Source organism: Diuraphis noxia, unplaced genomic scaffold (genome assembly GCF_037042655.1).
Source record: "Diuraphis noxia isolate RWA-SAM2 unplaced genomic scaffold, SU_Dnox_SAM2 contig0002, whole genome shotgun sequence".
NCBI lineage: Eukaryota > Metazoa > Arthropoda > Insecta > Hemiptera > Aphididae > Diuraphis > Diuraphis noxia.
In genome coordinates, this window is record NW_028301712.1 from 30,026,854 (window position 1) to 30,044,095 (window position 17,242).

The following is a 17,242-nucleotide window of genomic DNA, read 5'->3' on the forward strand; positions in this document are numbered from 1 at the left end:
AGCCAATTTTTCATTTAGAGCTTTGGACAAAATCGAGTTTTATCCTCTGGTCCAATCATAATATTATATGGACCTGTTAAATCAATAAACTGTACACCTATAGATAACTTGTATGTACATACGTTAAACGTACATATCATTATGTCACGATTTATGCTATGTCAGTGTTCGAATAAAAAAAATTAAAAAAAAAAAAAAAACCATTTGTAGAATACTGAGTACCTACTTATATATATTATATATCATATTTTAGTATGGTATACGCGTGAATGCGACTCTGAGGTATAAAACATTAATCGACTTAACGCTACATAACGCGTAATACGTAATATGCCTACGATGTAGACTATTACGTTCTCGTGTGAAGTGGTTTAATAAATGATTTAAAAAAAAAAATTTAACAATCGAAGTCGAGTTCTCGTCATTCCGCATGATTTCCTCCGTCGAGTATTTGAACATTATTGCGTACTTGGGATACGTCACTTACATACACTGGGAGTAAAACAATCACGCATTGTACTTGTAGTCAATAGTCATATATTATAATATATTCATGTACCTATATATGTTATTATTATTATTATTTTAATGGTTCCTAGTTCCTATACACAAGTGCAGCGATGTTAAAGGTGCTATATTATAGGGGTGAATATATATGACATAATAATATGATATACATATTATTAAAACAGTTATAATAATACAATTCAGATACCTCGGTACAAAACACACATAAATGAAAGTTTTTTTTTTATTTATCAATAACGAAAAAAATGTAAAACAAAGAGAAAAATATAATATTAAAACCATAACATAATAATATTATTTTAAAAATATACTAACTAAACTGCAGAATATTTTGTATAATATAATGTATGTAGTATAACCTATACAAATAAATTATGTTTAAATAATAAAAATAAAAAATATGTATTATACGGTACTATTTTAAATAACTAAAAATACGATTACTTACAATTTATAAAAATTAAATTTTAGACTAGAAAAAATCTACTGAATAGGTAAAAAAAAATTATACTTTAAATTAAAATTAAAAAAAAAAAACAAACAAACCGTACAAAATTTTTGTACAACATACGTAAAAAAAGGTATTTACAACAATTTTAAACTCTGTTGAGCCAAAGGCAGTTTTTCGTAAATTTTATACAATATGTAACTTTCTATTGATAGTAAAATAAAAATCGATTAAAAAAATAGTATTTAGACTTAAAATTTGGTAATTTCACCCAATGCCGAAAAGAAAAGAAAACGGTTAATATATAATATTATTTTAGTGTATATAAACATTAAACATATTATATACGTATAGATAGGTATATTTAAAATCTACTTTTATACAACGGGTAACATTATACCGATACAATAAATTAGGAATTTCGTTAGGTAACTATTTTTTTCCTTTCATTTACAATAAACGTTTTGGCATGGTGTGGTTCGCATCAGGCTCTAGGACCTAGTATGCTGTTCACAGGTAACTCATTTGTTGTTCTTGATTTTTTTTTTCAGGTATGAAAATAATGATCACAATTATTAATTATATTATAGGCACTTTGACATCACAGTGTTTCGCATTATTGAAAGAATTTAATATCATTGTAAAAAATACGAGATAATAATTTTTTTTATTAAAAACCTATCCAATTTTGACAGATATTACTATAACTTTTCAACCCAATATAATACATTTATTTATTTTTATTATTTATTTAACGGATCGGAGGAGTACTCTAACATTTCTGACGCTCGAGGGCTTTAGAAAAAAAACAAAACACAAGTCAAACCGAACGCAACCGATACTTGGTTACACATTCCTCTGCTTGTACGGCGCAAAAATTATAATGAAAATATGCACACTCTGCTCTCGGACATTTGGTACTTACAGGTACGAGTTACAAACAATTCATTGTTCTTGTTCGGTAGTAACGATGAACGAATTTAAATCCATACTTACAGTACAACCTAAACATGCGGACGACGAACATTCGTATACAACGCACGTGGTAAATAATATGTAAATTATGTACAGGATATGCAGGTGTCATCACCGAAATTCACACGCATCATTAAGACCCGTACGGTATACTTTGAAAAGCAAATAATATTTTAATGATATTGTGGAACATTTTAAAATTATTAGGTACCGTTTCCAAACGCCGTCGGGGCTGGAAATCGGACATTCCTTTTTTTTTTTACATTTTGACAATATTCAGAAATGTCCCCGCGCCGACGACAACGCTTCCGATAATTCTGATACTGTTATACAATACAATTGTATAACACTTATACGATCACTTGTAAACGATCTATTAACATAATATTTACATCTCAGCTGACGTAGTTTTAATAACTGCATCAGCCAGAAACACCGTATAGGGACTATATAGATATATAATACATGTATAAAGAAATATTATACTCAATTTGGTCGATTAGTTCACTCCATCCTCTCACGTTAATGTGTTTTGTATAATATGTACAAATAAAAAAAAAATGTAAGTAAAATAAAAATTATAATTAGAAAAATACAAGAAGACGAGCAATTATCTCCGAAATGATATAGGTAATAAAAATTGAACACTCGTGGCGTATGCACATCTATACAAACCTAAAAGGAGGGGTAAATAATGCTGCGGCATTTTAAAACAATAATAATATTATATGTTTGCATTGATTAAAAGGATTTTGTACCAGTAGAAAAATAAATAAATAGCCCATAGTATAGTAAATCTATGGCTTAGACACACGCGTATAAAAATATGCCCGATATCAAAAGGGTTTTGGTAAGATTCGTAATATTTTTTAAAGAAAGCTCTAAATTTTTTGTACTTAAAAAATAATTTTATACGTTATTGTTACCTACTGTTATTATTATATAGGTATTAGTTAAGTAGCTCAGCGTTTAAGCGCCGCCGCCAATATATTTTAATTTTGTATTTTAACGTATATTGATGATTTGCAGTTACACAGTATTATAGGATTATTATATTAATACATAATATATCATTTTATTTTTTGTGTCAAGTCTCGATGGAACTTTTAAATAAACGATTTTTATGAACAATAACAATTATAACATTCTAACTAATAATAATAATAATAATAATAAAAAAAACAGGTCGGAAAATGTCCCTGTTTAATACCAAAAAGTGTGAGAGGAGATGATATTGAACCGGGTTCATCGATGCCAATTTCTTGAAACCTGAAAATAAAAATAAAACAAGAGCTTTAATTATCGCATATCGTCGAAGGCGTTGTTGAATAGCACCAACAAAATACCAATACAATTATTAAAATGAACACGTCGATCATAATTTCAACTATGCTATACTAAAGCCGCGGTCAAAAACCGAAAGCTTCGTAGAGTCGTAGCCATAATAATAATAATAATAATAATATAATCACATGGTTAAAAAATACATCATCAGCAATGCAGTGATTCAAAGTCGTCGGGTCGAATGAGTGGAGAGGGGAGGGGGGTTGACATATAATAGTCGCAGCTAGAGCGTTCGCACCACACCACACTTATACTATAATATTATACACACCGTTCAGAGGGAAAAAACGCTTAACAAGTCGTCGTGTTGGAACGACTGTGTATTACTATAATATATATTATATAATAATGTTATTCACTTTATACCTACATCGGTTTATTCGGTTTACGCACGCACATTTCCTATATAATATATAGGTACTATGTTATATTATTATTACTAGTTTTATGTGTATTTATGTGCTTGCAGTGTTCTTTGAGGCGTTCTATTATTATTATTCGGAAGCGGTGGAATATAATATAAATGTTATCCCGGTTTCCATTGAACCGGGGTGCGGATAGAGCGAAACTTGTGTGTGTGTGCTTTTACGATTTTTAATACGCGAATACACACGCAGCAGTCGCGCCCCTGAAACACGGAGGTGATGGTGAAGTAGGTGGCGGTGGAGGCTAGTGTGTGTGTGGGAAAATATTCAAAGATTGATAACCTGCCCGCGAGGGGTGCGCGTTTATAACAAACACCACACACACACGTGCGCGTGCGAGAACACACATACTGCACCGCAAACACATAAACCAGCGAGCGGTCTAGGGGGTCCATGGGAATTTCGGACGTAAAAAACAAAACACGGAGAAAAAAATCCAAGGGGCGACTGCACACAAAAGTGTAAATGATTATGCATGCGCGAACACAACACACACACACACACACATATATATCATTATATAATAATAGTAACAGGTTAAGGTGTACACAAAGAAATCGCTCAACTAGGTCGGTAGGTACCTCTCTCTCACTATATATTTATATATATGCCTAGTTTATTTATACTATTACAATGCGTACCTACCTATATTATAATGGTATATATTGTATAATACCGCACTACTAAAGTATTATTATTCTGGTGATGGGTGATGATGGACGGTCTAACACCTGATATGATAATATAATAATATTTTATTATAATTTCAAGAAACTTTTATAATATTATTATGCCTCACATTTAGAGACTCGAACGATGACAATTTCCTACACGCGTGGCTTTGTCACCCGGGACGAAAGGCCGACATATTTTGTATTTTTCATCGACGCTGACACAACGTATAAAATTAAAATATTATTATTATTAGGAAAAAAATACACGTGAGTGCTATTATACAACATCACAATATTCTATTACATCGATATTGTATATAATAATAATAATAATAATATAGTAGGACGAATATTATTATAATAGTAATTTATCGTATTGTCGGAGCGGTGGTGGAAACCCGGCGAATTTTCGAATGTGCCTATAATATTATTTATGTTTCGCAACACGCGCTGGGAACAGTGTTATTTTGTACTGTTATTATTATTATTATTCCTATCATTATGTAACGCGACAACGCCGTTTTCCATCTCGCGCGCACATAATATATAATAATAATAATATACATTCGACCCAGAAACCCACACGCACGCCACAGAGTGAAAACAATGTGTGTATACGTGCGGCGGTGGTCATTTTTACGATCTAATAATAATATATCATTATAACATTATGTATAATATAATATAATATAATATAATATATGCGTGTGAGGTGTGTGTATTGTTGCAATGTATTATAAAGTGTTGGCTCGGAGATCGGCTGAGTAATTAATTTATAACCGTTACGCGATATTATTATTATTATTATTGTTGTTGTTTTGTCGTGTAATAATAGATTTGTAAGAATAAGCGACAGTCAAAGGTCGGAAATTGTCAGAACGGTAGTCATGTACAACTGTATATATAGCACTTGGGTGTTACGGTTGTTGTATCATTGTACACACCTAACATACTATTATAATAATAATTGTCAGATACAAGCGCCTAGCGATTTTCCGCGATCGGTTATTATCGCCTACACCATCACCACCACCAACACCACCACCAACACCACCGACAATGGGGGTGGTGCGCGGCGTACCCCGATATAATAATATAATATTATCAAGTGCATGTCGTGTTAATGATATAGGTAATCGTAGTGACAATTTGAAGTGATTTCCGACGATGCAGGGTGTTGTTTTCGCTAGACACGTTTCCGGATTCTGCCGGACATTCGGATCCCCCTCCCTACCGGTTATCAGAGGTGCTGCTGTTAAATATTGTCGTGGGCGCCTATCGAGATCCGTCAAGTGCAGATAGTTTTCTTTTTATATGAAAATAATATAATTATTATTGTCAGTTTTTTTAATTTATGGCCTACCGAGTTATAGGTCAAGGCAGATCTTGACGTAACTCATTATATATATATATATATGTATTATGTATAATATGTATATATACATATATATACATACATGTGAAATACTTAATATCGATGATACGAGTGTTATAATATAATATTCACTCGGTTTCTGTTGATAACGCGAGCTTTAGTCGAATTATGTATATACTGTACAGTGTACGTCGTACCTCATACGTGTACCCTGCATATATACCGTGTTTAGCGTGAAGCATTCACCTATACACACGATTTTTTATTCATGAAAACTTCACCAATTTACAATCAGGCCATTATGATATTACAATATAGTTTTCCAATACATACACAAATGCATACGGGCCTGCGCAGTGCAGTGGGTGACGATGGGTCACTGCAGTTACAGTACACCTATCGACGTACTGATAAATACCGTGCAGCTGCACTTTATGGAGGAATAAAATTGCTAGACTTTGCAGTAAAATGGAAATGATTTACCGATGTTTCCAAGTTGACCTACTCCCGAGTTGGAACGCAGGAAACGAACGCGCAACCATTGCGTTCGCCCGCGCCTAACCGTGAAAATCAGTCGAGTGTTATATCGTGTTACGTGCGACTGTGTAATTATACACGCGTCACCTTTTTTTTTGCTCCAGCAAAATATCAGCCTCGGGCAATAAGTCATAACAACCTATATCTTATTTCTTTTTAATCACACGTTACATATTATTATTATTATAATGATTAACGTGGTAAGTATAATGTATAGTATCGCTGGTCAAAAACGTATCGGCGCTTAACCTATCATAGTGCATAAAGACAGACTCACGTTTCACCAAATTCTAGTCGATTTTTAAACGATTAAAAATCTTTAAGGAACAGAATCATGGGGCAAGTCTTGCATAATATGTGGTGGTCGGTGGGAAAGGGTGTGGTGGTGAGACGTGTGTCTAAATTACTAATTACATATTACACACCTACTGCTACTGAGGACGACGATGATAATTTAACAATCATACAATATCATATGGTAACAATGATAATAATAATAATAATAAGCAATAAAATTAATATTTACCATTCGCACGAGATGGTTCACTGCAAGTGTGGATAGGCGTCGAAATGTTTGTTGAGCTCCCGGTGAAGATGCTCGGGCAGGACTCCCACATTGGAGAATAGCGACCTGAGCACGTTGAGTTCTTCGCTAAGCAGCTCTATCCTCTTCTGCAGCCGCTCGTTCTCTTTGACCAACAGCTTGACCTTCTCCTCGGTCTCGCGGCTGCGGATCTTCGCTTTTTCTCGGCTCTTGCGGACCGCTATGTTGTTCCGTTCGCGCCTCCTCTTGTACTCGTCCGTGTTCTTGTCCACGGACTTGTTGCTGCCGGAACTCGACTTCCGGTGGTGGTTGTGGTGATGGGCCTTGAGATGCGAGCTGCTGCCGTTGCTGGACACGGGCGATGTCTGGAACGCGCCACCCTGGCCGTTGCTAAGGTACTGCTGCTGTTGCTGTTGTTGCTGCTGTTGTTGCTGGTTCCGGAACTCGACCGACTCCGGTGGTTCCTCCTTGATGGGACCGCCCGTGGAGGCTGGCGTGCTCTCGTAGTGCACGGGCTGCGGCATGTACGCGAGCGTGGTGCGCGAGTTAAAACCGTTTTGGTTGACGCCATTCCGGCCTCCACCGCCGCCGGTGCCGTTGGGCAACTTGACCTGGCCCTGTTGCAGTATCTCTGTGAACAGCCCTTCGCTGAACTGGCTGTCGTCGATGAGGTTCTGCAGGTCGAGCGATATCTCGGGCGTGGACAGTTCCGATATGTCGTACCTGTTCTTGAGCTGCCCGAGCTGCGCTTTCTTGGCGGCCATCGCCAACTCCTGTTGGCTGATCTGGTGGTGCTGCGGCTGATGGGCGTGTGGCTGCGGCGCCGTGTCGTACATTTGTGGTGAGTTCATAGTGTGTTGGTACCACGCGGGTTCTGTGGCTGTGCGTAGGTGCACGTCTCCGAGCGTGTGCGCGGAGCGAGATGTGACGGTGCGGGAACGCTAAAGATAACCGGAGCGGCGTGTACGTTATTGCGGCGCTCCGAACGGCGCGTAACACTGTCGCGGAAAAACGGTGCAGACGAAAACGACTTTGTACGGTTGTCGACGACCACCTACCTTATTACACCTACTTTGGTGACGTATAAAGCTCTCGTGTCACCGGTAGAACGATGCGTTCGCGGCGGTCGATTTACAGACAGAGACGAAGACAACGACGACGGATGAAGACAACGGCGTGACCATCGCGTTCATCGTGTGCGCGAACTTTGATTTGATGTGCCGTACTGTATGATATGCGTACAATATTCAGACAATACAATAATTACAAAAATAATAATATGTTTTTTTGAACGGCACCACTTGCGGATGACGGCGATAATATTATGTGACACGCGGGAAAGAAAATGCGAATTGATTTCTTAATTTTATTTTTTTAGATTTTTTACCACCGGACCCGTCAACGAGTGGGTGTAAAATAAAACCGCTCGGTAAATACCTCGTGAAGACGCGAGACGCACAGAATCACAATTATATGTTTCAATAATATAAATATAATTGTATAATATTATATTATATTAAAGCGCGCACGCAAAAAATAATATATATATATATAATTTTATTATGATGCGTACGCGAAATAATATTATTATTGAATGATATAGAAAAACGGAACGGATCGGCCGACGACTGTATAATATCACGAGAGCGTGTTCGCACCTACCAGACGCGTGTTCAGCGTGCGACTACCCCGGCGCAGATTCGGCACCAGTTGCACAGCATAAAATACAAGTATAATAGTAATAGTAGTAGTAGTATTAGTATTGGTTGTTGTAGTAGTACGTCGGCGACGCGATCGCAGCGTTGGCATACGCGCGGATTGAATAGCTGCCGCCGCCACGCTATCGCCTCCTCCTCCTCCTAAACGATGCTCGATCCCCACCCCTCCTCCCGCGTCAACGATGCCAACCTATGCACGCCGCCTTCCCTTCCGCCTATCGTGTATGACGTCCTCGTTGATCACTCTCTGCTCTCACTCCCTTCCTCTCTCTCTCTCTCACTCTCGTGCACTACAACAACAACAACAACAACAACAATGATTATAATAATCGTATTATTTTATTTTCGATTTGTCTTTCTTTACGAATTCTCTCCACTTTTTATTTCGGCTCATTATTACATATTATTACTATTATTTTCGTCACCGTCGTTATAATATAATATATATTATACCAAATTTGAAATTATTATTATAATGACATTATTATTGTAATGGTCTCTGCGCGTCATGTCCCGCGTGATAACTCGATCGCGTAGTATTATTATTTACAACTGTCTTATCGTTGTCGGTGGTTAAACTAATTATTACCTACTGAATAATTATATTGTAATTTATCATTTTTTTTATTAGTGTTTTTTTTTCTCGTTTGTTTGTTTTTTAGTTTTTAATAATCCATTCAAGACGCGCGGGCACGTGCGGCGGGTGCTGTAGAGATAAAAATAATAATTTCATTAAATAAAACGGAGAACGCCACGGCCGTTTTCGCTCACGTTACGCGCGTTGTATGTGTGTGTGTGTGTGTGTGTGTGTGTGTAGTGGGTGGGTGTGTGGGTGTGTGATTGTATAGGTGGTGATGGTCGTCGATCGGAAAACAGGGTGCACCACGAGGTACAGTGATATTCGTTTTCGCGAACGCGTGCCCCGGCGCCCATATGATATACCGATGTCCATGGACATACTTAGTGGACTAGTCCTTTGGGTGCATGAAATCGGTGTTAGTGTTCGGCAGAGGGCCTTGCTCGTTATTATTATACATTAAAATTTCATATAATAATAATATTGGATGTATAAATGTAGGCATGTAGCACCTATTCAAATATTGACAAGCAAATGATATTAAATAATATTGTTATTGCAGATAACGACTAATTTGAAACGTGGGTAAATAATAAATACTTGAATACTTATGCATTATTAAATGGTTTAAAAAAATCGAACAGCTCTTAATGTATAATATTACAGGTAACAGTTTCTGACTGTTGGCAATCTTTAAGTATTCAAAACTGGAGTTGTAATTATAAAAATTAAAAATAATTTACAGAAATTAATATTATAGTTTAATACTATTATCAAGAGTGGCTATTAGACATAATTCATTGTCTATCATGAAATTAAACTATGGGAAATTATAAAAACCTAATAATAATAGTTCCATGATTGTACATACATACTATAACGAAACGAATAACAATTTTGTACCTACCCCATGGCCTATACCCACTTATTTAATACACTTATGCACAAGCTTTATTTTTGAGGATAAACTTGAGATAATCAAAAAAATAATAAAAACCGTGATTATTTCCTAAAATCGCATAGTTTTAAAATGTATTTGCAAGAACTAAGAAACAATAAAATTAACAGTGTTTAAGTTAATTGCCGGGAATGGAAACAATATATACATTATAGGTACATATAATATATTACATATATATTGTACATAATATGAATATCTGTGACAAAAAGGTTAGGCTATCGCCTATCAATTAAAATAATATTTGCATACCTGCAGAGACTTTTAACTTTGTACCCCTCTACCCACACCATGCTTATATTTTGGTGGTCGCCCTGCCTACGATGTAACTAAAACGTAACGTAATACGTATGTATGAACCATAGGCTTATTAGGCTTGCGCACAGGGGCAGCAAGGTGTGCTCTTGCTACCCCTGAATGGTTTGAATATATTTGTATGGGCCGAACTATATAATAATAACATAACATAATAATATAACCGTATTATAATAATAAAGAATAATGTGTTATTGATATATTTGATGTATTTTTAATTTTGATATGGTATACTGGTGTTGAGCAAAAACAATCTATGATTAACCAATGATCATCGTTTAAAATATTTTTATTTAAAGGTCAAAGGTTAAATTTTGATTTTGAGCTTAAAAATTTTAACTTAATACCCATGTATGGGCAGGTAAAAATATTCGCTGCCCCCGAATTGAAACTATGAACACATACGAAAATACATCGATACATTTTAGTTTCTGGTCCCATACGAATGCGAATAACAATATGATATATTAACATTAACAAAATGTAATAGAAAAACTATAACACTAAATCATGATATAGATATATAGGTACGCGATAATCTTCGATGTTCACAATATTTTCTTTGCCGACCAAAATAAAAGTCAACACCCTTTAATTGACCAAAGACTAACTATAGCTTTATTGTTGTATAAAGATTTGTTGCAGTGCACCTCAAGCCTTAGACTGTTGCAATACATTGTATATATAGGTATATCTACCTATTACCGTATTATAGGTATACTGCAGTATTAACTATTAGGTTCTCATGAAAACGTTGATTGTCCAAAATCATTTTTGCTTGTACGTAGATATAATACGCAGGGTTGGCCAAGATATTAAAAAAAGTATCATGCTACATAATACGCATGCATTAAGTGTATCAAGATACAAGATCATGTATCAAAGATAATACTCAGATACATCATACATGATACTTTTATATTTCCAATCGAATTTTATATACTATTAAACCATGATAATACGTCGGTATATACTATAAACGAGTATCCATATAAATATACGATATAATATTATTATTATTTATAAACGCTCTTGATTATAACGTTAGGTATTTAAAAGTAATGTTCAGACGTGTAGGAATTTATCTGTTTATCGTTTACATTTCATTTAACGCGAAAAAAATATAAATGATTAATTCATTAATTATTACATGGAAAAAATTATTTGGTAATTATAGTCAAAATATATGACTCCCGAAACCAAGTTTTTTGGTTGCTCTCTGGCCAAATGTAACTGTAGCCAAATTTAACTTTAACTTATTATCACGAAAATGCACAGCTTTGCCTCCCTGGATACGAATAGATTCTCACATTGTCACAATATTAAAGAATACATTAATTTAATTCATACTTAAATTCTTACTAAACATGCAGAGACCTGATCATTTGTAATATTTAAAACTTTTCTCCATTCTTCTAAATTTGTCATAAATTTAGCTGTATGTCCTATCTTAGGTATTAATTCCTTTATCATATTACCAGTCAACAATGTTAAAGTAGATATGTCTATTTTTGTATAAGAAAACAAAGTTGAAGGTAAGCATTATTCAATAATAATACAAGTATATAAAAAGTGTAGCCGCTATTTGATCGAACAAACAAATTATAATAGGTACTCAGGCAATCAATAAAAATATTTTTGAAAAACTAAAAATGTAATCCTTAGGTACTCTATAATTTAATAATAATAAAAGTGAAATAAAAATCAGTTTGTGACAAATATTTCAATGTGGGTAAAAAAATATAAGGCAACAAAAATAATTAATATCAAACTATTATAATTTGTTGTTTTAATAAAAAAAAATAAATATTCTAACGCTTACCTTTGAATTTTTCAATGTATTTAGAAAAGTCCCAAGCCGTAAAAATATCAGTTACGTCGGAGTCAGCCATTATTGAATCAAATTGTTATAACCTATATAGGTATCACATAGCACAAAGGTATTCACAAAACGAAAGTGTATTTGTATCAAATATTTAAAACAGTAAAATAATGGAGTATCAATCAGATAGTTGGAGATTACAAAAGATAAAATACGTTAACACATGCAATAACACGTGTATTGTACTTACCAACATCCATTAAACTTTACCAATGAAATATCCGTAATTATAATTAAAATTTGCACAGAAGTCAGAACTGCAGAAAAATACAGGCTAATATTAAATTATAATAAATCAACAACTTTAGTAAGGTTATACACTGAACACTGGACACCGCAGTAGAGAGAAGACGCAAACGCACGATCGCATATTAAGTCTGAACACGTTGGTCGCTGATAGCAAAAACTTTATAACCGCAGTCGTCATACCGATTGCATTTACCTAAGACTTGGTTATTGTTACCAAACATGGTGCAGTCACAAATTTTTATAGTAATAACAATAATATAATGTTATGTAAATATCATTAAGAGGACGCTACATCCGCATGTGTTGTCTCCGTCTTACAAGTGCGTAACATTGCAAAAACTGTTTTGCGCGGGAAAGAACCGAGAAATATACAGTTATAACCAAGAAACGAAATTTTCACCACATAAAAAGGAGAATTTTGTCTGTGCAATATCGTTTTTATTTTTTCGATATCAGAACTACAAACAAAGTTATTCATGCTTAAAAAACACAAAATTAATATATTATAAAACAATAAGAATTTTTTTTGTATAAGTGATGTCGAAAAAATAAAAACGATATTGCACAGACGAAATTCTCCTTTTTATGTGGTGAAAATTTCGTTTCTTAGTTATAACTGTAGCTTTCTCGGTTCTTTCCCGCGCGAAATAGTTTTTGCAATGTTATGCATTTGTAAGACGGAGATAACACATGCGGGTGTAGGGTCCTCTTAAATGATTAAATGGCTTTCTGTAGTTAATTTGAATTTAATGTAATAGTTATCAAATACTCCGTATATTTAATACCGAACACAAGCTATGGGAACTTAAACATTTTGTTGAGTTAACAAAAATATTGTAATATTTTTGTGCGTTGTAGTGTCAGCAGTACATTCGTAAGTGGAATAATTCATTTTGTAATTTCAACAAAACAAACTTTTACAACACTTCTTGAGTATAATTAAGATTATAATTTCTACCTGCATTTCTACTGTTGTTGATAAATTTGTGCAGTCGCTACAATAAAACAATATTAACATAACAGTTTTGTTATATACATATATACCATCCAAATATTTTTTTCTGTGTATAAACAATGTCATATTATATTATATTTTCCTATAAAACATAAAAAATTTAAAACTTAAGAAAATCTCTGAATACCTCCATCAATCACTAGGACAAGACGAGAAACAGGAAACAAGTATGCCATATTATTGTTGTACTATATATTTAACTAAACAATTGTCAGTCAATGGCCCAGATTCCGACGAGCTTATTTAAATAAATAAAAAAAATATATGCAACTACTAACAAATCACTCTATAATATACAAATCTTCAATTCAAAACATCATACTTAAATTAAATTAAAAAAAATCTGAATCCTGTTTTACCTACGTGTTCATTCGGGAGGGTGGATCCAGGCAGGCCAGTCGTAAGACATTTTCCGCCCTAAAGCGAATAAAAATAATAATTAAATTTCTGTCTTTTTTGGAAATTTAATATTACAATTTGCCGCCTCAATTTTTTTAAATGTTATGCCGCCCTAAAGCAACGCATGGCTTGCCTGTACCCTAGCGACGGGCCTGGATCCAGGGTGTTAGTAAGGAAAAAAATACTTTATTGAAATGTAAATGATTATGATTTTAATATTTGCATTTATGGATGAAAATCTTAGAACACACATTTTTATTAATATTTTAATATATAATTAAACATTGAACATGTTATAATATTTGTTACACGTTTACATTTATTAGGCACCTACCTAATAAATGACATGTAAAATCATTAATACATTGAATTGCATTGAAATTAGGCGAGGGTCTGCTAGGTTGAACAAAAAATATTCAGTTTCTCTTTAAAAAAAAAAGAGTTGTTTTAATTGTAATTTAACCTAACCATATCAAATGTAATTTGTATAGATATATAAAAAAACATAATATACGTTATATTTTTAAAACATAAATGATAAACTGTCATGATTTTTTAATCTTATGTTGAAATTACACTTGAATGTAATTATACAAGTAGAAATTATATTTTTATAAAATTAATAATGTTTATCAATCTACTATCTCTAAGTTACTATAGTGACTGTACCTATATCAGTTTATATCTATACCAATTGTTATTTAAATTATTATTATAGCTATTAATACCTGCAGTAGTGTAATTGCGGAGCGGAGGCAAGGGTGGCACTTGCCCACTCTGTAATTTTAGCGGCGAGAGCCGAGAGGTAAATGTATCTCCCCCCCCCCCCCAAAAAAAAAAAAAATTAAAAAAATTAAATAAACCGATGTCCCAACTGCAATAAAAATTTTAAATCATCTAAATTAACAAAATAATGCAATACATTTAACATATTACATTAATTATAAGATAACAATATTTTTTCTTCAAATTATATTGCAAGTATATATAAGTGCATTTATTTTACTTTTTCCTACTCTGTATATATCTACTTATTGACGTATTGTCAACGTTATTACATAACTATCTGGGTTAAAAAAATAACTCAATGATACTATTGAATGCATTTTTAATACAGTAAAATATTACAGTATTTTCATTACATTTTTCAAACAAGTTATACAACACTTTAAACTCTTACACTATATTACTATACACTTATACTAGGTATACACTTTATATTACTTAACGATATGGGTGTCTACGAAATTTGTTTCCAATAAGCCAAAAAAGAGTTATAACTTCATAAGATTTGTGTAAAAAAACCAATCAGGTTATGGCTTCGATTTTGGCAAATAAATTATTTTGCCCCCCTTCGCCCTCGTAAAATCCACGTAATAATAAGCCACTGATTCATATTATATCACTTCACGGCGCATTGATCGCATACCATTCACTTAAATGTATAAATTTCAAAACATAATGTAAGACTTTTTTAATTTGTATATTTAAATATAACCTGTTAGTGTGTGTAGTTTTCTAAACACATTATTCGCATAATACAGGTAGGTACCTAAATTATATTATAAATTATAACAACGAATAAATAATATAAATAATAACTATAATTTTAAGATGGGGAGGAGATGAAGCGAGGCACGTGCCGACGCAAGATAAATTATGACTACAGGAGTTTCGTTCAACCCCTACGGACAAAAAAAAAACCCTCCAAGACCCCAATTATTATGCCATTAATTATATTTCTCCGCGTTAATCTACTTTCTAAAAAGATCACTGACGTGATCACAAAGACTTTTACGTCCATTTTGCTAGGGGTGAATGTTATTGTATGGGCATATCGGTTTATACCTACGTTTCGTAATCACTCACAAAAATCCACAAGTCCACAACTACAGTAAATATTACGAAACTCCATACGCTCTTTTCATTGAGGTATAGGTACCTACTTACATACTGAGCGCGTGAGCATATAATATTAATATAGAAGACTTAAAACCTTGTTTCGATAGTAATAGCATTGATTTATTTATAATCAATGGCAATAGGTATAGCTAACCTACAAATGTCGCGAATAGCATGTTAGTCGAATTTCCAGAAAATTATAATACTTACCTATGTTTATAAATTAAAAATAATTGTTTCTTGATTTATTTGTAATTAATGATAGGTACCAATTTTATTATCACTTGAAAACCATTTTTATTTTATCTAACCTTGAGATCTTCTAAGCTTTTCTTAATCTTTTATTTATTAAGTGCTTTAAATGATATAATAACCATTTACCTATAATTCGAGTAGGTAATTTTAAATTATTGGAACAATAGCTACGTCAATACGTTACATATTATTCAATATTTAATGCATTTTTGTGTTTTTATGATTAGGTAACTTGATAAATTGCCTACGTATTGTCTAATTTTTTTAGCTTTACTTAACTTCCTACAATTATTTATAGATTTAATATTTGTTATCTAATTTTTTTTATCTTCTATAGATAATAGATACAGTCATAAAGAGATAATAAACAATAAACAATGTATAATATTTAATTATATTAATTAGAATTATTACCTACTTGAAGGTTATTAAAAGTCTAATCTGTTAAAGAATCTATGGCCTATTTAGCCTATAAATTATAAATTTTAGACTATATGCCTATATATATAAGTAAGCATATAACTCATGTCTCATATACAATATACCTTAGTATATTATGTAATACATTAATACCTACATGGCTACATAGGTATCTATATTTTGTTAGTTATCAACAAAATATTGTTCTTACTTCTTACCATTCAAATTAGGAAGGTATTAAAAATGTCTATTAAGAGAACATCTTGACTACACGTGTAGTCAAACGTAATTTAGAAAAACTGTGAAAACTTTGGTATTTTCATTTTTTATTTAAAAAATCTTGAGAATATTATTTCATTAATAGAACAATATTAATACATTAATAAATAAGATACCATTTAGATAACATACAGAAATTAGAAAAGATCTTTTAAATAAAAAAGCTAAATATAATAGTATAATACTAATAAACAAAATTTTAATCTAAATAATTGTTATATCATATTATTTACTCTTGTAGTGTCATCTATTAATATAAATAATCAATGATTTATTTAACTTGAAACAAAAACATTTAAGTTCTAAAACACTACAAATTAATAAAATTTAACAAATAACAAATTTCAGATAGGCAAACAATCAATATATTAGATAAAAAGTTTATTATTCAACATGAAATGTGAATAAAGAATTTATTGCGAA

The 17,242-nt window shown here is 32.7% G+C and overlaps 1 protein-coding gene across 1 annotated transcript; it reads right to left on the reverse strand.

Annotated features, from left to right (window-relative positions):
* Positions 1-740: 740 nt before the first annotated feature.
* On the reverse strand, positions 741-8,614 carry LOC107164197 (slow border cells). The gene is made up of 2 exons (XM_015511927.2): positions 6,833-8,614; positions 741-3,220 (listed from the first exon to the last, which is right to left on the reverse strand). The coding sequence occupies exon 1, from the start codon at positions 7,699-7,701 to the stop codon at positions 6,850-6,852; it is 852 nt and encodes a 283-aa protein (XP_015367413.1). The 5' UTR covers positions 7,702-8,614; the 3' UTR covers positions 741-3,220; positions 6,833-6,849.
* Between the last annotated feature and the right edge of the window lie 8,628 nt (positions 8,615-17,242).